At 42.2% G+C, this 22,545-nt stretch overlaps 1 protein-coding gene across 3 annotated transcripts in view; it reads left to right on the top strand.

The window, feature by feature from the left end:
- Positions 1-22,545, top strand: part of LOC124140557 (signal peptide, CUB and EGF-like domain-containing protein 1) — a 145,096-nt gene that overhangs the window by 112,981 nt on the left and 9,570 nt on the right. For 2 of the 3 annotated variants that reach the window (XM_048386115.1, XM_046508190.2), the window contains 16 exons: positions 2,932-3,051; positions 3,537-3,659; positions 4,984-5,106; positions 5,751-5,873; positions 7,624-7,740; positions 8,885-9,001; positions 11,485-11,607; positions 13,110-13,226; positions 14,906-15,028; positions 15,407-15,619; positions 16,246-16,365; positions 16,999-17,157; positions 17,828-17,930; positions 18,934-19,037; positions 19,767-19,931; positions 20,870-21,037. In XM_048386115.1, coding sequence (XP_048242072.1) covers positions 2,932-3,051; positions 3,537-3,659; positions 4,984-5,106; positions 5,751-5,873; positions 7,624-7,740; positions 8,885-9,001; positions 11,485-11,607; positions 13,110-13,226; positions 14,906-15,028; positions 15,407-15,619; positions 16,246-16,365; positions 16,999-17,157; positions 17,828-17,930; positions 18,934-19,037; positions 19,767-19,931; positions 20,870-21,037 — 2,118 coding nt within the window. The remainder of the gene's footprint in view (positions 1-2,931; positions 3,052-3,536; positions 3,660-4,983; positions 5,107-5,750; positions 5,874-7,623; positions 7,741-8,884; positions 9,002-11,484; positions 11,608-13,109; positions 13,227-14,905; positions 15,029-15,406; positions 15,620-16,245; positions 16,366-16,998; positions 17,158-17,827; positions 17,931-18,933; positions 19,038-19,766; positions 19,932-20,869; positions 21,038-22,545) is intronic. The other variant, XM_046508191.2, reaches the window with a different exon arrangement.

Raw genomic sequence — 22,545 nt, 5'->3', positions numbered from 1 at the left:
GTTTGTTTGTAATTAACGCCATTGAGGTTCGCATTCGGACTAGTCACATCTTGAGGCTGACTGTAAACGCTCCCCAGTCTGTGTCGTGAGTGATGGCTCCCTGTTGTACGTCAACCAGGTGATTTCTCCCAGACAGTTAAATGGGCCTTTTATTAGCGCCTCGCTCGTCAAGGAAATTGTGGTTACAGTGGCGATGACAGACGACGGCGAAGAACTGTGTGAATGGAGTGAACTGGCTAGATTTAGAGTTCTCTTTACTTACCTGTTAACCGTGCTAGGTCGGTACATCGTCTGTGGTATGGTTGTTGCCAAGCAGGTGCCCCCTGTCATGTCAGTACATCGTCTTGAGTGTGGCTCTTGTCAAACATGTGCCCTATCTCATGTCATTATATCGTCTTGAGTATGCTTCTTGTCAAACATGTGCCCCCTCTTATGTCATTATATCGTCTTTAGTATGCTTCTTGTCAAACATGTGCCCCCTCTTGTGTCCTTATATCGTCTAGAGTATGGCTCTTGTCAAACATGTGCCCCATCTCATGTCATTATATCGTCTAGAGTATGCTTCTTGTCAAACACGTGCCCCCTCTTATGTCATTATATCGTCTAGAGTATGCTTCTTGTCAATCATGTCCCCCCTCTCATGTCAGTATATCTTCTTGAGTATGCTTCTTGTCAAACATGTGCCCCATCTCATGTCATTATATCGTCTAGAGTATGCTACTTGTCAAACATGTGCCCCCTCTCATGTCAGTATAGCGTCTAGAGTATGCTTCTTGTCAATCATGTGCCCCCTCTTATGTCATTATATCGTCTAGAGTATGCTTCTTGTCAATCATGTGCCCCCTCTCATGTCAGTATATCGTCTTGAGTATGCTTCTTGTCAAACATGTGCCCCATCTCATGTCATTATATCGTCTAGAGTATGCTTCTTGTCAAACATGTGCCCCCTCTCATGTCAGTATAGCGTCTAGAGTATGCTTCTTGTCAAACATGTGCCCCATCTCATGTCATTATATCGTCTAGAGCATGATTCTTGTCAAACACGTGCCCCCTCTCATGTCAGTATATCGTCTTGAGTATGCTTCTTGTCAAACATGTGCCCCATCTCATGTTAGTATACCGTCTTGAGTATGCTTCTTGTCAAACATGTGCCCCTCCCATGTCAGCATATCGTCTAGAGTATGCTTCTTGTCAAACATGTGCCCCTTTCATGTCAGTATAGCGTCTAGAGTATGCTTCTTGTCAAACATGTGCCCCCTCTCATGTCAATATATCGTCTAGAGTATGCTTCTTGTCAAACATGTGCCCCTCTCATGTCAGTATATCGTCTAGAGTATGCTTCTTGTCAAACATGTGCCCCCTCTAATGTCAATATATCGTCTAGAGTATGCTTCTTGTCAAACATGTGCCCCTCTCATGTCATTATACCGTCTTGAGTATGCTTCTTGTCAAACATGTGCCCCCTCTTATGTCAATATATCGTCTAGAGTATGTTTCTTGTCAAACATGTGCCCCTCTCATGTCAGTATATCGTCTAGAGTATGCTTCTTGTCAAACATGTGCCCCCTCTCATGTCAGTATAGCGTCTAGAGTATGCTTCTTGTCGAACATGTGCCCCTCCCATGTCCTTATAGCGTCTAGAGTATGCTTCTTGTCAAACATATGCCCCCTCTCATGTCAGTATATCGTCTAGAGTATGATTCTTGTCAAACATGTGCCCCTCCCATGTCAGCATATCGTCTAGAGTATGCTTCTTGTCAAACATGTGCCCCTTTCATGTCAGTATAGCGTCTAGAGTATGCTTCTTGTCAAACATGTGCCCCCTCTCATGTCAATATATCGTCTAGAGTATGCTTCTTGTCAAACATGTGCCCCTCCCATGTCAGCATATCGTCTAGAGTATGCTTCTTGTCAAACATGTGCCCCCTCTCGTGTCAGCATATCGTCTAGAGTATGCTTCTTGTCAAACATGTGCCCCTCCCATGTCAGCATATCGTCTAGAGTATGCTTCTTGTCAAACATGTGCCCCTTTCATGTCAGTATAGCGTCTAGAGTATGCTTCTTGTCAAACATGTGCCCCCTCTCATGTCAATATATCGTCTAGAGTATGCTTCTTGTCAAACATGTGCCCCTCCCATGTCAGCATATCGTCTAGAGTATGCTTCTTGTCAAACATGTGCCCCCTCTCGTGTCAGCATATCGTCTAGAGTATGCTTCTTGTCAAACAGGTGCCCCCTCTCGTGTCAGCATATCGTCAAGAGTACACATTTTAAACTACGTTATGGTTTCACAGTGGGGTAGCGCTGTAAAACCGGCATGAAGACTAGTACAAGCACACACACACACATATATGCAAGCACGCACATATACACACTCTAGCACGCACGCACATTCACACACGAATGCACGCAGGCACACACATGTATGCACGCGCACACTCAAACACGCACATAAATTCACACACACATGCACGCACGCACACACAGACGCACATACACATTCGCGCGCACACACACACTAATACACACATATACACGCACGCACGCACGCACGCGCGCAACATTAAGCATTGTTTGAATCTCGATGTTTCATATTCCAAAATACTTGCGCAAAGTGAAAATCACAATTAAATGTAACTGACAATACTGCCTTATGAGCTAGTTCAGCTTGCGTGGGTTCGAATCCCGGTTCGCCCCTATTATGTTTCTAGGTTTGTCAGCACCATACCCGTGCTCGTGGGTTTCACCGAAGTGGTAAACGTCTGAGACCTGCAACACTTTGGGCTTTCCTCCAACATTAAGCTGACACGCCGTGATATAACTGGAATACTGTTAAAAGCGGCGTTAAACCCAACTCCCTCACTCACTCACTCACCCACTAGTTCGGCTTGCGTGACGTCCACTGTGTGAAGTCTGGTGTTCTGTGTTGCAGGCCAGGACTGTGAGAGGGGCACCCACACCTGCCACAAGGACGCAGTGTGTCTCAACTCCAGAAGATCGTACCAGTGCCGCTGTAAAACAGGTTTCTATGGAAACGGAAAGATATGTGTTGGTATGTGTTTTTTATCTGTTCAATGTTTGTTCCAATTCAAAGTTCAACTTATTCATAGAACATTATGCTATGCTTGGTGTCCCCCGCTGTGATACAGCTAGAATAATGTTAAAAACCTGTTATCATATAAATTTATATCTATAACATTATTAACATGTCCGGAATTAAGGAAGTAATCGTTAATGGATCTTGAGTATGATGATTAAATGGTTGGTGATTCTAAACAAGGACAAACCCACTGTATTAATGTGACATATTTGCTTTTGTGGATTAAAGACAGCATCATGGCGTGACCTCTGATGGGACCCAAGCAAACGGTACTGGTCGCAGGTGTCGACAAAATGATTTGTGGGTCGTTGTGGGACGTTGCTCATACAATTAATCACTGGTTTGTCTGGTCGATTATTAACAGGCCGCCGTCATATAGCGGCGTTAAACAACAAATAAACAAACAAATACAACGTCATACCATTTTATTTCTTCAGACGACGACGAGTGTGAGTTTGAGAATGGCGGCTGTGTACACTCGTGTCAGAACAGCCCTGGAAACTATTCCTGCAGCTGCCTGTCTGGGTTCGAACTCGCCAAAGATGGCCACGACTGCAAGGGTAGGTAATCTTTAAACGTACCCTGTTCTTAACATTACGTCTTTGGTAGAACTACTTTTTATAAGTCATGGTTTTACGACACAGCTTATCGTGTGGCCCAAAGGTCACGAAGGATGGCCAGGGCTGCAAGGGTATGTAATCCTTAAACGTACCCTGTTCTAAACATGACGTCCTTGGTAGAACTACTTTTTTATAAGTTATGGTTCAACGATACAACTTAGTGTGTGGCCCCAAGGTCACCAAAGATGGCCACGACAGCAAGGGTAGGTAATTTTCAAACGTACCCTGTTCTAAACATGACGTCATTAGTAGAACTACTTTTTTATAAGTTTTCGTTCAACGATACAGCTCATTGTGTGGCCCAAGGTCACCAAAGATGGTCACGACTGCATGAGTGGGCAAGTTAAAAAAATAAACCGCCTATGGTAAATGCGATCATCAACAAAATACTATGTTTGTTTGTCTTCCGTGGCAGGCGAGTGTCCTATGGGTAAATTGGTGATCCTGATTTATCATCCAAAACTGGCTCCCACAGGAGATATCGCTTGGATGAGATCAAGCGATATCTACATTGTAGATATCGCCGCAATGAAATTACATCACAATGCTTTGCAGACCATTGTGACGTCACTGGTTACCATGACGTCACAATCAAATGACATCACTAATGGCTCTGCTACTGAAGCTGTTTGCAGTACTTTTTACACTGAAGACACTGCTAATTACTGTCTACAAATTGAAAAAGTTGAAAGAATGATGTTGGATGATAAATAAAATCTCAAAAGACACTCGGGTGAGATTCTCTATGTCTTCCTAATGGACGGCGGCCCATACGTGACGTCCCAGCTGTGCCATCAGTGAATACTGAGATATGTTCACTACGTAATTAGGATTGTCATCAAATGCTTTACTGAAATACATAATAACATTTGAGTTCGTAGACAACCGAATGGGTTCAGAATGACTTGAATCATTGGTCGGACTGCTAACTGTTCAATGCATCCCCCTGCAACGGATGGTTCTGATCACCCTTTGCTGTGAACATTTAATTAAATTGTATTTGGTTCAAGCTCACAACAGAGGTAGGGCATGGTCGACCCGTGTATCAATGAAACTACTTAGCAGCCAGGATCCGCTGTCATGGGTTCGAATCCCAGATCCGCTCCGATTATGATCCTTCGTTTGACAGCACCATATCCTGTTTGTGGTGATCCTCCTCAGCGATTTGGCTGAAATGATGATTGAAGCGGCACTTGAATCCAAGTCACTTTTATGGTTGAGGACTGACTGAAATTAATACCCAATTGTTTTTCTTTGTCGGCAGACACAAACGAGTGTTTTGAGAACAAGGGTGGATGCCAGCAGCAGTGTCAGAACACGGTAGGGTCCTACCAGTGCAAGTGTCACGCCGGCTACTCGCTGGAGGAGAACGGAAGAAACTGCAAATGTATGTCAGCGTCCATATGATGGAAGTATACTCATGTGCAAAAGTAACTTGATAGTGTTGATATCTATCGTTAGACGTTAACTTTTTTTCTTTAAATGAGTTTTTTGGAATAGTGTTGTCTTGGTTACATATGTGGAAAGAACATGAAACCCAGTTTCATAATTCAGTGGGCACGGTGGCCCAGACGTCTAAGGCGCCGCAATTCGCTGTGCAGAGTTGCGTCCCACGAGAACGCCATCGAACCTATGATCTTGGGTTCGAATCCCGGTTCGTCCCGAATACGTTTCCAGTTTTGTCAGCACCATTCTCGTGCTCGTTGGTATCAACAAAGTGGTAAACGTCTGAAATCTGCATCACTTCGGGCTTTCCTCCCACATTAAGCTATCACGCCGTGATATAACTGAACTTGTTACGGCATATATATTGTCTCCGGCGACCGCGGGTACGGTCCTGAACAACCTAGAAACAAGGCGACCCAGGATTCAAACTCACGATCATATGTTTCCTGCATGTCTAAAGGAGGCAATTGCGTAAGGAATTACAGACCCCTATACTGAGCCACCCGTGCTCCGTTAAACATACTATGTGCTATGAGTATGTTCCGTGTACAGCCATGATATGTGTTATCAGTGTGTTCTGTGCAGTAGGAACATATTGTCGACAGCACCTGGGCTGCGCTCACCACTGCAAAACTACACCCCAGGCAGGCACCATCTGCGCATGTCGAGACGGATACCGGATACACAAGAATGGCAAAGATTGTGTTCGTAAGTCGCAAATATTCTTTAACTTTGAAAACGACATTTGCCTACTTCGTTAGATTAAGTCACTGATGGTAAAGTCACGTATTTGAGTGTTCCATATGTTTTCAATGTCTGACTTAAATTTAAGATATAAGTTCTCTGGACTGAAATTTTCAACGTTTTAAGTAGAAAAGGTGTATAGGCTTGAAGATGATTTTGTTCAAAGTGTTGGATTCGCAAAATGCCACTGGAACTATATTGAAGATGTAATTTTCTCGTGACCAGGGGGTTGTTTTTAAAGGACAGCACAATGTTGAACAGAAATAGAAAAAAACAATAAGAATTGTGTTGTGTAGAATTGTAATGTGATAGTCACGTGAATTAGTGAAACTAGGGAATCAGTACCAGTGGGGCCGCGATAACGTATGTGACTGAGGTGAACACGATGTGTGTGTGCCTCTGTAGTGACCGAAGTCTGTAGGTTCACTTGTCTCGATCAGACCCTTGTTGGGCACCATTTCAGAGGTCTTACAGCGTGCCACCCACCGCCAAACGAGACGTCGAGATTGATAGTCATTCTCGGAATATGTTCAAGTTTGGGGCGTATTTTAACTTCGAACTGAACAAATAATTCTCGGAATGTGTTCAAGTTAGGGGCCTATTTTAACTTCGAACTGAACAAGTAATTCTCGGAATGTGTTCAAGTTAGGGGCGTATTTTAACTTCGCACTGAACAAGTCATTCTCGGAATATGTTCAAGTAAGGGGAGTATTTTAACCTCGAACTGACCAAGTAATTCCCGGAATGTGTTCAAGTTTGGGGCGTATTTTAACTTCGAACTGAACAAGGCATTCTCGGAATGTGTTCAAATTAGGGGCGTATTTTAACTTCGAACTGAACAAGTCATTCTCGGAATGTGTTCAAGTTAGGGGCGTATTTTAACTTCGAACTGAACAAATAATTCTCGGAATGTGTTCAAGTTCGGGGAGTATTTTAACTTCGAACTCAACAAGTCATTCTCGAATGTGTTCAAGTTAGGGGCGTATTTTAACTTCGAACTGAACAAGTCATTCTCGGAATGTGTTCAAGTTTGGGGCGTATTTTAACTTCGAACTGAACAAGTCATTCTCGAATGTGTTCAAATTAGGGGCGTATTTTAACTTCGAACTGAACAAGTCATTCTCGGAATGTGTTCACGTTAGGGGCGTATTTTAACTTCGAACTGAACAAATAATTCTCGGAATGTGTTCAAGTTCGGGGAGTATTTTAACTTCGAACTGAACAAGTCATTCTCGGAATGTGTTCAAGTTAGGGGCGTATTTTAACTTCGAACTGAACAAGTCATTCTCGGAATGTGTTCAAGTTCGGGGCGTATTTTAACTTCGAACTGAACAAGGCATTCTCGGAATGTTTTCAAATTAGGGGCATATTTTAACTTCGAACTGAACAAGTCATTCTCGGAATGTGTTCAAGTTAGGGGCGTATTTTAACTTCGAACTGAACAAGTCATTCTCGGAATGTGTTCAAGTTCGGGGCGTATTTTAACTTCGAACTGAACAAGGCATTCTCGGAATGTGTTCAAGTTAGGGGCGTATTTTAACTTCGAACTGAACAAGTCATTCTCGGAATGTGTTCAAGTAAGGGGCGTATTTTAACTTCGAACTGAACAAGGCATTCTCGGAATGTGTTCAAGTTAGGGGCGTATTTTAACTTCGAACTGAACAAGGCATCGAGATAACCACACCCAATCGACATAAACATTTTGTTTCTTCAGAGACGTGCCTGGTCGGAAATGGCGGGTGCCAGCACAAGTGTCAAGATACCCCCGATGGCCCCGTGTGTGCCTGTGCTGCCAAATACGTCTTAAGGGAAGACCAGAAGACCTGCATCGGTAGGTTCCATGTTCTCTAGCTTACTGCTTCAAGGTCTGTGTGGGAGAGATGTATATACTATGTATACACGGCTTTACCGCCGGGAATCTTTGTATAACAGGAAGTTCCCTTGCCAACGGCGAAGCATTCGAGTCTAAATTATTATGTTTATCCCGTTACATTTCGTCTCTGAAACACTAATTGTTGTAGACCATGCCTCAAAAAGTGTTATATACTCAGTAAAATGGTTCTTAGCAACAAAATAAGTCCGTGAATGCAGTGTCAGCATACATGCATTTACTGCACTGCCAAATAAGGTAGATACGAAATTCAATAACAAAACAAATTGTACACTGTGTATCCCTTCCCTTTTTTCTTGCTTAAGGGATATAAACACTTTAAAAAAAAGAAGTTTGTATTACTGATATATGAACTCCAGTGAGCCAAATTATTTTTAAAAAAGTGTTATATTTATATCTCTTTGGTTGAAAAGATTCACACTTGATTCTATGTGAGTTACAAGAGTAGGGAGGCGACAATGCTTGTCGTAAGAGGCGACTAACGGGATCGGGTGGTCAGGCTCACTGACTTGGTTGATGCATGTCATCCCATCCCAATTGCGTGGATCGATGCTCATGATGTCAATCACTGGATTCTCTGGTCCAGACTCGATTATTTACAGACCGCCGTCATATAGCTGGAATATTGCTGAGTGCGGCATTAAACAACAAACAAACAAACATGTGTAGAGTCTTTCTGTCGTAAATACCTAGACTGTATTCAGTCTTCTTCTCTTCACACGCCTGCACCGACTGTTCTGTATGCATGGGTTAGACTGGGTAGTCTTCTCTGGGGCCTAGACGCATGTCTGTTTCTCTCTACTTCTTTACTTCTGTATCTCGACAGCCTCCCCTAGAACAACCCACAGTTAATAACGTGAGAATCACACCGCTCAAAATATACATCAAATCTCGAATATGATTGTCTTTGGTACGTTTTAATAAGTGTGTTAACGCAACTGTAAAAGCAGATTCGATATGAAAGTGGAAAAGGAGACTCGATATAAAAGCAGGTGATATATGAACCTGTTAGCTGCTATTGCTTTGGGGCAGTGGTACCGGTCTGCGGGCGATCTATGACGACGTATGGGTGTTTCTCCTGCAGCGTCTTGCGGCGTTAACAACGGGGGCTGTGAGCGTAAATGTGTTGACACTGATGACGGGCCTCACTGCACGTGTCCCCGGGGCTATCAGCTGCATCAGGACGGCAGAAACTGCCTCGGTACGTCACGTCTTCCTCAACACATTGTCATCATTTCCTCCAAACAACTTATTACAATGAAATAATAGCTGACATTCTTCTCATAATAAGCTCTTTGACTTATTAAAATTATAGCTGTCATTCTTCTATGACAAACCTTTGGTTATTTAGACTCTATGACTTACACTCTTCTCTTAATAAGCGCTTTGCCTTATCAAAATTATAGCAGTCATTTTCCTTAGATAATCATTTGGTCATATCGACACAATAACAATCATTATTTTATAATTAGTTCTTTGTCTTCTCAAACAAAAGAACTGTCATTATTCAAAGATTAACACTGGTTTTATTGACACTTTAGCTTACATTCTACTCATGATAAATTCTTTGTCTTATCAAAGTAATAGCTGTCATTTATCTCAGATAAACCATGGGTTATATCGACACAGTAACCTATATTCTTCTCATAATTAATGTTTTTGTCTTTTCGAAATAATTGCTGCCATTTTTCGCAGATATATCGTGGGTAATATAAACCGAGGAGCAAAATAAACTTTATGTCTCTTTTGATTTTATCATATATTTTTTAATTTTCAATTGAAAATATTTTAAGTTAGCGATATTGTGTCCAAAAAATAAAGTGTTCTGGCGGGTAATACGCACTCAGAGAAAACTTCTGCATGGTTTTATAATTTTAAATGTAATTTGATTTAAAACTTTTAAAAATTAAATAAAACCTGTTTTGCATAATTCACAACTGCTGATGGGTACCTTAGACATCTGATGCTTTTATCGGCACAAATTTACAACATTCCAAGCATGGTAGAGGTCGTGTGGTTGCAAATTCATTTTTTACCCCAGTATTCGTTGAACCAATTTATTTTTACCAAGCCACAGATTACGTTTTACAAACCGTTGCACGAATTCGTGAAGGTTAAATAGACATAATCAAATTTCCCAACAGTTCTTTCAATTTTCAATTCCTTAAAATACAAACTCGGTATAGTTTCTTTTGCCCCTTAGTTTAAACACAATGACCTATATTCTTCTCACAATTAGTTCTTTGTCTTATCGAAATAATAGCTGTCATTTCTCATAGATAAACCGTCGGCTATATCGACACAACAACGTACATTCTTTTCATAATTAGCTCCTCTCTCTGTAAATCAATAGCTAATATAAAGTAATTATTTCTTATTCGTTAACTTGAAATGTCTTTTACAAAGGTTTTTTTTCTTGTGGAGATAACATTCAGGAACATCAAATGAGTATCATAATCCATTTTTTCCATACTTCACATCCATTTTCACGTTTGAGTCAAGCTTATTTACCATCCTCTCATATGTCACGGCTTCAAAGTTTCTTTCGTTCCAATTGTTTTTTTACGTAAAATGTAACAAACTATTTAATGACACGATCATGTCAGAGAATGTCCTCGAAGCCAAGGTCTATATATTTAGTACACGAGTTCTATGCATGCCCCCAGGAAACTGATATCGGTATTTTCTGATCGCTAACAATAGATACTCGTGACTTACCTATCCATAGCTGGCCATCTGATTGGTGAAAGCGGGCAATTCTATATATAGCTTTTTGGGATTTGTGGAACTGCGTGGATCATATGATCATATCTATTATACATTTTGCAGGACCACAGGCCTAACAATATATCTTTAACCGGTTTATGCTGTATTATTAGATAAATGCCCTGCTTATCACACGTTATTAAACATGCGATCCATAGATGCCCTTACGCTTAGTCTTTGTGGGTGAAGGTTCGTCGTCTAGCAGATCTTGTTCTTCTTCATCTCTCGCCTGTGTTGTCTTGCTTGTAGTTTAGTCTCAACTAACATTTCATTATAGTCACATTTAGTTCCTCACAGTCACATTGGACAGTCACATACCAACGTTGTTAGTTCACCCGTGTCTTATGAGCAACACGGTTCACACGTGGCAAGATATGATAAGCTAATCTTTGTTGTAATACATACTCATATTCTGTCATTTTTGTACATACAAATATTACATATTGGGACTTTTAAATTGTCACTGAAAAAAATCACCATTGTGAATGACCAGTCAATACTCCGGTTATATCGAACAATGATGTACGGAAATATCGACTAATGCGAATTTAATCCTGCCCCGTCACAGTAGAAATGTACGCCATAGTTCACGTGGTGGCGGAAATTTGATAAGACTTCTTCGAAAATGGGGGCCGTGGGGTAGCCTAGTGGTTAAAGCGTTAGCTCGTCTCGCCGAAAACCCGGGTTCGATTCCCGACATGGGTTCAATGTGTGATGCCCATTTTCTTGTCTCCCCCGCCGTGATATTGCTGGAATATTGATAAAAGCGGCGTAAAACCATACTCACTCTCTCATTTTAAATGTCCGTGTTGAAATCCTTATGTCTGGAGTTAACTGTATCTCTCAATGCCCAACTGTTGTTTGGGAAACTGTGTTTTCTCGACCTGTGTGCATGGTAAGGTATGTCGGATGTTTCAGATGTGGACGAGTGTCTGTCTAACAATGGCCAATGCAGTCATCAGTGCATCAACACCAGGGGGAGCTACGAGTGCGTGTGTCCGGCTGGGTACAAGGTCAACATTGACCAGAAGTCATGTACAGGTGATTGTTGTCTTGTGAAGTGTTCAACAACAGCTAGTTCGTTCCATAACTTTGATCGACGACAGGAATGTAATTTTATCACGGTCGTTAAGCCTGTACTGAACGTGGTCTTTAAATAAGCAAATTTACCACGGTCGTTAAGCCATGTTCAGAACGGGCTCTTTAATAAGCAAATTTTACCACGGTCGTTAAGCCTGTTCAGAACGTGGTCCCAAAGATCTCATTTGTATCTGAGGTTATTTTAATTCTTTACTCCCATATGCTATAAGAGTGACCCGATTAATCTGGAACCCCGTTAGAACGGAACCGGGTCATCCGGAACCCCGTTAGTACGGATCTGGTTAATCCAGAATAACAACATGTCATGTGGGTGCGAGTACAAGTCTCTATGGCGAATAACAACATGTCATGTGGGGGCGAATACAAGTCTCTATGTCGAATAACAACATGTCATGTGGGTGCGAATACAAGTCTGGCGAATAACAACATGTCATGTGGGGGCGAATACAAGTCTGGCGAATAACAACATGTCATGTGGGGGCGAATACAAGTCTCTATGTCGAACAACAACATGTCATGTGGGTGCGAATACAAGTCTCTATGTCGAATAACAACATGTCATGTGGGTGCGAATACAAGTCTGGCGAATAACAACATGTCATGTGGGGGCGAATACAAGTCTGGCGAATAACAACATGTCATGTGGGGGCGAATACAGTCTCTATGTCGAATAACAACATGTCATGTGGGTGCGAATACAAGTCTGGCGAACAACAACATGTCATGTGGGTGCGAATACAAGTCTCTATGTCGAATAACAACATGTCATGTGGGTGCGAATACAAGTCTGGCGAATAACAACATGTCATGTGGGTGCGAATACAAGTCTGGCGAATAACAACATGTCATGTGGGGGCGAATACAGTCTCTATGTCGAATAACAACATGTCATGTGGGTGCGAATACAAGTCTGGCGAATAACAACATGTCATGTGGGGGCGAATACAAGTCTGGCGAATAACAACATGTCATGTGGGTGCGAATACAAGTCTGACGAATAACAACATGTCATGTGGGTGCGAATACAAGTCTGGCGAATAACAACATGTCATGTGGGTGCGAGTACAAGTCTCTATGACGAATAACAACATGTCATGTGGGTGCGAATACAAGTCTGGCGAATAACAACATGTCATTTGGGGGCGAATACAAGTCTATTTCGAAAAACATGTCATGTGGGGGCGAATACAAGTCTATGCCGAATAACATGTCATGTGGGGGCGAATACAAGTCTATGACGAATGACATGTCATGCGGGGGCAAATACAAGTCTATGACGAATAACATGTCATGTTGGGGCGAATACAAGTCTATGACGAATAACATGTCTTGTGGGGGCGAATACAAGAATCTATGACGAATTACAACATGACATGTGTAAGATGTGTCAGTACACAAAACACCAAGGAGTTCAGCCCCAGAACGTCTCCCTCCTCTTGCAGACATAGACGAGTGCGCCCTCAACAATACCTGTGATCACGTTTGTGTCAACACTCCCGGCAGTTTCAAGTGCAACTGTCGCCATGGTTACCAGATGTATGGTTCCACTCACTGTGCAGGTAACTGTTTATATACCATCTGAATGATGTTCCTACATGTACTGCCATGTTGGTGGTGTATACTGCCATGTTGGTGGTGTATGATACCGTGTGGGTACTGTTTAATGCCATGTTGGTAGTGTATAATGCCATATGGGTACTGTATAATGCCATGTTGGTAGTGTATAGTGCCATGTCGGTAGTGTAGAATGCCATGTTGGTAGTGTATAGTGCCATGTCGGTAGTGTAGAATGCCATGTCGGTAGTGTATAGTGCCATGTTGGTAGTGTATAGTGCCATGTTGGTAGTGTATAATATCATGTTGGTAGTGTATAGTGCCATGTTGGTAGTGTATAATGCCATGTGGGTACTGTATGATATCATGTTGGTGGTGTATAGTGCCTTGTTGGTAGTTATGATGCCATGTTGGTGGTGTATAATGCCATGTTGGTGGTGTATAATACCGTGTGGGTACTGTTTAATCCCATGTTGGTAGTGTATACTGCCATGTTGGAAGTGTATAATGCCATGTTGGTAGTGTATAATGCCATGTCGGTAGTGTATAGTGCCATGATGGTAGTATATAGTGCCATGTCGGTAGTGTATACCGCCATCTGGATACTCTATAATGTCATGTTGGTGGTGTATAGTGTCATGTGGATACTGTATAATGCCATGTTGGTAGTGTATAATGCCATGTCGGTAGTGTATAGTGCCATGATGGTAGTATATAGTGCCATGTCGGTAGTGTATACCGCCATCTGGATACTCTATAATGTCATGTTGGTGGTGTATAGTGTCATGTGGATACTGTATAATGCCATGTTGGTAGTGTATAATGCCATGTCGGTAGTGTATAGTGCCATGTTGGTAGTGTATAGTGCCATGTCGGTAGTGTATACCGCCATCTGGATACTCTATAATGTCATGTTGGTAGTGTATAATGCCATGTGGGTACTGTATAATGCCATGTCGGTAGTGTATAGTGCCATGTCGGTAGTGTATAATGCCATGTCGGTAGTGTATAATGCCATGTTGGTAGTGTATAGTGCCATGTCGGTAGTGTATACCGCCATCTGGATACTCTATAATGTCATGTTGGTGGTGTATAATGCCATGTTGGTAGTGTATAGTGCCTTGTTGGTAGTGTATAGTGCCATGTTGGTAGTGTATAGTGCCATGTCGGTAGTGTATAGTGCCATGTTGGTAGTGTATAGTGCCTAGTTGGTAGTGTATAGTGCCATGTTGGTAGTGCATAGTGCCATGTTGGTTGTGTATAATGCCATGTTGGTAGTGTATAATGCCATGTTGGTAGTGTATAGTGCCATGTCGGTAGTGTATACCGCCATCTGGATACTCTATAATGTCATGTTGGTGGTGTATAATGCCATGTGGGTACTGTATAATGCCATGTCGGTAGTGTATAGTGCCATGTTGGTAGTGTATAGTGCCATGTCGGTAGTGTATACCGCCATCTGGATACTCTATAATGTCATGTTGGTAGTGTATAGTGCCATGTTTGTACTGTTTCAGTTTTCTTATCCCGTACAAATGACTGGATTAACATATTCGCCAGGAACATGTCTGTTGCACCTATCGTCTTGACATCGTGGACAAACGCACAGTTTTCTACCAGGCTCCAGCTGATGCTCCTTACACAGCGTGTTAAACATAACTTACAGGGTCTCCTTTATTTACAGACATTGACGAGTGCACCATCAACAACGGCGACTGCGCACATTCATGTTCGAACCGTCTTGGTGGGTATGACTGTGTCTGTCGATCCGGGTTCAAACTCCATCCGAACAAGAAAGATTGCATTGGTGAGATACATCACGCGGGTTATTTGTATTCTGTCTAGTTTGAGATTTCTCAGAATAATCATTCCTCATTACCAATTCAATATTAAAACTCTTTACGCGTGCCATTGGTAGAGTAGATCTCCAGTATCCCATACATGCCGTAGGAGACTCAGATACCTCCATCCACCCCCACCCCCTTACAGAATATATGATCGGTCCCTATATAACATCAAATGGTTATGTTCCGCCACGTGACTGATTGTGTTCGATTTATCTTTCGGATGCTTTCGGGCACTGGTTTATCTTGTCCGGACTCGACCTGTCATGTCGCCTTGATATATATGGAATATTGCGGACTGCGGCGTTAAACAACATTCACTCACTCACGTTTGTTTTCAGAGTCGTCGAAATGCATTCCGTTATCCAACCCCTCCAGGGCAACGTTGTCATGTCGCAACGTGGCCGGCGGGGAGCAACAGTGCAGTCTCGCATGCAACAGGAACGCCCGGTTTACGTCAGGTGTGGCCAACCAGATCACGTACATGTGCGGACCAAGCACCAGCTACAAGTGGAACTTTGAACGCAACAACTCCACACTCCCGTCATGCTCAGGTGGGTTCTAAAGCCAGGAAGCTTCAGAGTAATTAGGACATGACAGTGTCAGTACAGAGATGCGATAGGGTAGCCTAATTGTTAAGGTGTAAGCTCGTCAACAGAGTACAAGGTTCGATTTCACACAAGTGTAGCCTCTGTCAACAGGCTTCTCTTTCCGTTATGTGGTTGGAATATTGCTCCAAGCGGCGTAAAATCAGAGCTACTCACTCTGCTTATTACATGCTTGTCAAAAAAGGTGGTGCTGGTTATTTCAATCTCAAAAATTTCTTTTGAAAATTCCACTGTGTAACGTACCTTATGTACCACACAAATGTATAAATACATTATGTTTTTTTTTTAAAGAAGGAAGATATGGAGTAATTTTACAGTTATAAATAGTAATTTGCACTCACAACGAAATACAAATTAAAGGCATAATTACAATTGAAGGAGAGGCCATTCTCAAACACAGCACCTAGCAAAGATAGACTTTGGGTCGCCACTCTTCCCTCAGCACTACCAGCCAAGACACTCTAAATTTGCAATGCATGCAGAAGCATGAAATACTCCTGCGATCCTACTTTGCGATAGTTGTCATGTTTGTATATGAATGTGTCTAATATGACCACCACCACACCCTCTAGAGCTGACGGCACCCCCGGGATACAAGAGGAAGGCACGGTTCCTGTTTGTCACAGACAAGTGCCAGTTTAAGAGGTCCGCAACAGAGATCCTCCGGGCCAGCTTGGCCAACATTCTTAATAGTGAGTTGCATTACCTCCTCTTCATGAGTGAGTGAGTGAGTTGGGTTCAACGCCACTTTTAACAGTATAACAGTTATATTGCGGCGTGTCAGTTTATTGGGGAGGAAAGCCCGAAATGATGCAGGTCTCAGACGTTTATCACGTTTATCACGACGTTGAAACCCTCGAGCACGGGTATGGTGCTTACAAACCTAGAAACATAATCGGGGCGAACTGGGATTTGAACCCACAATCATAGGTTTCTGGCGTGCCCCAGGGGACGCAACCCTGCACAGCGAATTGCGGCGCCTTAGACGATAGGGCCACCCGTGCCCCCCCCTCATCTTCATGAATTGAAACAGGTTGTTAAAACTAAGATGACGATACGGTAACACTAGCGGTAGTTGCTCGTCGCTATAGAACGACATGTAGGATTGGGTCATACCATAGCGACAACGACACCGGTAATAGAGTCTTGGTGTCGTGCACCTATGGAGGAACAAATAAAAAGCGACACAGATTAAAGAAGGTTTCTGCTTTTTACTTAAAACAAATGCTTGCCACCCTATAATAAATTATCGTTAGTTGATAAATATGCTTAAACGACCATCACTTCCGGTGTAACAATCGCCTCCTTTGTCCTTGACCCCACAGAACAGAAGAAGTTCAAGTGCAGGAAGAAATGCCAGGTGACCTCTATAGACATCAAGTGCGGGTCCAGGCGGAGGAAGTTCTCCAGGAAGGTCCAGGGCAACGGGAAGTCTCTGGTCACGGCCGAGTTTGAACTCCTGATGAATTCCAGGAAGCCATCAGGTAGGGCGGGGTGTTACAATACGTTTCTTCTTTCTATATCAATCCGCCCGTTTAGTCAGGAAATAAGAGTGTTAGGGTGTTATGAATAAGTTTCAAGTGATTGGCTAAGCATGTCTCCATTAACCAAAAGAATTAGGCCACACACAGACTACAGTTTCCTGATTGGCTGATAATAGAATGGGCGGGGCTTGTGATGCATATTTGCGTTGAGCGATGTCACTAATTCCGTATTGTTGTCTGCAGTGTTTTTTTTGTGTTAATGATTAAATATGCAGTCTGTGAAGTTATTATTGTTGAAGTATTTATTTATAAGAATTGACTTTAATATGTTTTCCATTCATGGAATTATAATCGTAAAAAACTTTGTGCAAACTGTGTACACACGTGTTTGAAAATACATGTTGAAATCAATTCCTAATTACACAGGTTATTGATGACAGACTTTTTTGGGTGATCACTTAGCTTAGTGGTTGAAACGTTGGCTCGTCAGGTTTGTCTCATCATATCGGACTTTCGGCAACAGACGGCTACGTACCAATTTGTGTTTCTCGTTGATCATGAACACAACAGCGTCGTTGGTTAAGTCTGGGTTGGTATGTACCGTTGTTGTAGGACAGTTGTGATGATGATCATGATGTCTACACCTCATTCACTCCTTATTGACATACAGGTAGCTGTGACATTGCCTGTGTGGGAAAGCGAACCAAGAGGAAGTTGAAGAAGGCGTTCAAGACGTTGAAGAGAGCCATCAGGAAGGGGGACCTACCCATAGGGTAAGACGGCAGGGTAGGACTTTACCTGGACCGGTCACACCCAACGGTGTCTTGTCCGCCAGGTAAAAGTGGGGTTGTGGTGGAAGGGGGTGTACTACTTGTAGGGTAAGACGGCAGGCTATTGCCTTACCTGGGCGGGTCATCCCGCAAAGGTAGGTGGGACCTACCCACAGGGCGTGACTGCGGGGTAGGACGCGAGCTGGACCGGTCAAGATGACAGATTTACTGCCCTGAGTAAAGTTTAAGGTCCCCTGTTAGACCTTCTGGCATGAATAAAGGTCCGAGGTCAGGGTTGGGTCCGGCTGAGACTCTAGGTCATGACACATTATTAAGTGCAGCGTGAGACACGAAAAGTTCATGCTGAAATGTTTCATGCCATGCACCATAAGGCACTCGGTTTCGAAAGTTATCGTCTCCCTCTACTGCCCTGGTTGTCTTACACTTACATCGTATGCCCTATTAACATTTGGTCATGCATCACCTGATGGCATAAAATTATCATTTTCCACTTTACCGTATCCCGTAAAAAGTATTGGTGTGTGTGTGTTGGGGGGCATTTATTACTGCCTTTACTGAGGATAGGACCGGCACTATCAGACTCACCCGTTTGGCATTGTCATAACACCGTTGCAACAGACTACGCAATGGACACTAGGTTGTCAATGATAAATGGTGTTTTTGCGCATTCTCGCTCTCACTCCTCACACGTGACAAGGGGGCACGGGTGGCCGCGATTCGCTGTGCAGAGTTGCGTCCCTTGGGCACGCCAGAAACATATGATTGTGGATTCGAATCCCGGTTCGCCCCGATTATGTTTCTAGGTTTGTCAGCACCATACCCGTGTTCGTGGGTTTCACCGAAGTGGTAGACGTCTGAGACTTGCATCACTTCGGGTTTTCCTCCCACATTAAGCTGACACGCCATGGTATAACTGGAATACTGTTAAAAGCGGCGTTAAACCCAACTCACTCACTCACTCACGCATGACAATATTTTGTTGCAGGTTTGCAGGAACACCATTAGATATCATCAAGAAGTCGTTCAGACCTGAGAAGGCGATTCCTGCCTCCTGTAGCCCTGGCACGGTCAACGTCAATCAAGTGTGTGGTACGTCATATACCAGCGTCCTCATTCGTCATGTATTCAACCTGTCATTCCTCGAATAGTTCGAAACACGCCATGGAAAGCCCACGACAGAGAGAAAGTCAGCACTAAATACTAAACAGCCGTGCAAACGAAAGAATACGCTTAAAAAATGAATTTGACCGAAAAATTACAAAGGTTGTCACAACGTTACTTGGCTGAAAACAGTCGCCGAAACACTGCAAACCTGAGGTCCAAAACGCAACTGTGATACCTGTATCGTCACATCGAATAGCCCTATTTTGTTTGAGCACAATCTAACATGGGTGCGTACTTTCTTTTGCCAGACAGTTTACATCTGTGGTGTCGAGTCGAGTCGAGTACGCATTGTTATTGGGATCCTGCTCACGGGGAACTTATTGCGCATGACGTCATGGTCTTTTGTCTCTACTGTACCAATTTTTGATGGTGTCACGAACTATTTTCCCAACTGTGCATTGCCCATAAAGGCCGTGAACAATTGTATTGATTCCAACCATTGTTTCTGATGTCTTTGGCTATTTTGCAGCTTTGCCCATTGTTCATAGTGTCACAGACTTTTTTCTGGACTTTATATATCTACTGCTCAAGACGTCATAGACTATTTACTCGAATACAACCATTGTTCATGGAGTGATACACTATTTTCTCGACAGTACCGATTGTTCATGAGGTCAGTTTCTTGGTGTTCATTGAGCGTTCCCCTTTCCCTAGTTGGCTGCAGTATAGGGACATACTTTGACGCTGATGAGGGGGAATGCCGACCTTGTCCCGGAGGGACCTATCAGGACACGGAGGGACAGATGTCATGTAAAGACTGCCCTAACCGTAGAGTCAGTGGCGGGCGTGTCGGGGCGGCGTCAGCGACGGAATGTGCAGGTAGAGTAGAACTCACACTTCACAATTCTTGGCGGATGTAGTTCCTGCCTGGTGGAGATCGACCTCCTTGGAGTGAGTGAGTGAGTGAGTGAGTGAGTTTGGTTTAACGCCGCTTTTAACAGTATTCCAGTTATATCGCGGCGTGTCAGCTTAATGTGGGAGGAAAGCGCGAAGTGATGCAGGTCTCAGACCCTCCTTGGATGTTTGTTCGTAACAATATATCTATTTTACCGTTTACTGCTTTACGTATTTATCTCTCTGCTTTAGAAAAAGCCGAATTATCTTTTTTTACAAAAAATATATTTTCAGGACAACCAGCATGTCTAGCAAAGAATACATTTTTGTAAGCCTGAGGACAATTTTTTTTAAGAGTTTTCTTTGGGGGGAACAAAAGTATTAATCGGGATGCTTTCACTTTCACCATGGTACCGTCCGGATTGAGGAGATTTTACAGTATGAACTGACTGAAAATATGTCAAAGTCACAGGGTCTTCTAATGGGTTCAATCAAGGGTTCTTTCACTCTCTACTCATCAGAAATTTCAGAATGATATTAACAGTATATTGAAGGTGTTTTCCAATGTTAGAGTAAAGCAACATGAATATAGCACTTTAAGGGCGCTTCAAGCGAAGCATATTTCGCACTTATGTTAAATCTTATTTCCACATTTTATGAATGAGGGACGCTATTTACAATCCACTGGGGATTCCGGGCTTAAAGATTCTCCGTATCTAATCGTGTTGCAAGACCCGATTTGGGAATATGGGGTGGCCAGGCTAGGTGACTTGCTGATTCTATGGCATCGTGCCCCGATGACGTAGATCGTAGCTCATGATTACGTCAATCACTGGTTTGTCTGGTCCAGCCAATCGATTATTTACTGGAATATTGTGGCATTAAGCAACATTCACTGACGTAACTCCCTGCTCTATTTGCAGACCTGTGTGAGCCAGGCTTCTACTCCAAGAGCGGCAGTAAGCCGTGTGTCCCGTGTGCCCAGGGCTACTACCAGCCGGACTATGGCCGCACCACCTGCACCCCCTGCGGGCACGGCATGAGGACCCGGGGCCCCGCGGCGGCCGAGTTCAAGGCGTGCAGTGCCAGGGGTAACGTTGTTGTAGCTTACCATGTGTATCACCACAGGCGGATCTAAGAAGTTCTCCAGTACATTATACTTGACAATCTTATGGCAAGCCGTTTTCACATTTATTCCGGAATTACAGATATCTTTAATTGTTTTAAAGATATCTTGAAATGAATTGAATATATCTTGAATTGAATTGAAGATATCTTAAATGCAGATAATTGTAGATATCTGCAATAGAATTTAAGATATCTTCAATTGTTTTAAAGATATCTTGAAATGAATTGAAGATATCTTGAATGGAATTGTAGATATCTTGAAAAGAATTGCTGATGTCTTAAATTCGATTATTGATATCCAAATATAATTTAAAGATATCAAAATGTCATGTTTTGTTATGATGTCATTAATTCAATTCCTGATATCTTGAAACTAAATACAGATATCGATAATTAATTATTGATATCTTCAATTGTTGCCTTTATTAAAGATGTTACATTAATAATGTTACTTAAATAAGATAACTGATATCAATAGTTGATAATAATTTATAAAGATATCATCAAAAGTATTAATGATATCTTTAATTGGATGTTTGATATCAGTAACGGTCAGAATTAACGATATCTTGAATTGAATTAAAGATATCTCTAATTAAATTAAAGATATCTTTAATGCATTTGTGGATATGTATAACTTATTTCAAGATATCTTGAATTGAATTTAAGATATCTTGAATCTATTTCTAATATATTTATGTACTGTAGGATGGTTATTGTTTAATGATATCTTAAATACATTTAGAGATATCACAAACTAATTTGTTGATATCACCGTAACATTTTAAGATATCAGTAATTGTATTATAGATATCAGAAATGAATTTAAGATATCTTTAATTATTTTTTGATATCTTAAAAACATTAGTGATATCTTTAAATAAAATACCGATATCTTTAAAACAATTGAAGATATCTATAATTCTGTAAAAAATGTGAAAACGGCTTGCCATACAATCTGTCTGAAAATTTCAATACCAAGCAGATATCTATTGGTCATTGGGGCCCCAACTTTCAGAGAGCGTGGGTGGGTGATCGAGACCATGACCGACCCACTCGAATCGCCACTGTGAATCTATAGTATACCACAATTCCATTAACCAGATCATAAACAAGCAGGTCAAATACTTTCCCCTGTCTGATTATTATTTTAAGAAAAAAATTCTCGTATTTTCGAAAATATTTGGTGCCTTTGTATTTTTAGTAGGTTAACACCTTGATAGACGAACGGTAGATGTCCATATTCAGCAATATACCCTAAATAAGTTGCGACTCAGTACTCTGTGATGCAGATGCCAGCGTAAATTCCTCGCGATTTTTAAACTTCACCTGCTTTTTATTTGTTTACTTACAACAATAATGTAATGATGAACTTGGTTGATGTGTGAATATGAATAATACGTATGGTTTCGTGGTCTTTTGCATGGCGTCGCAAGCGTTACGTCCCTAACAGATAACAGGATCCGCTTTT

Source organism: Haliotis rufescens, unplaced genomic scaffold, assembly GCF_023055435.1.
Source record: "Haliotis rufescens isolate VD_foot unplaced genomic scaffold, xgHalRufe1.0.p SCAF_6, whole genome shotgun sequence".
In the NCBI taxonomy this organism is placed as follows: domain Eukaryota; kingdom Metazoa; phylum Mollusca; class Gastropoda; order Lepetellida; family Haliotidae; genus Haliotis; species Haliotis rufescens.
This window is presented reverse-complemented; position numbering and strand designations above follow the sequence as displayed.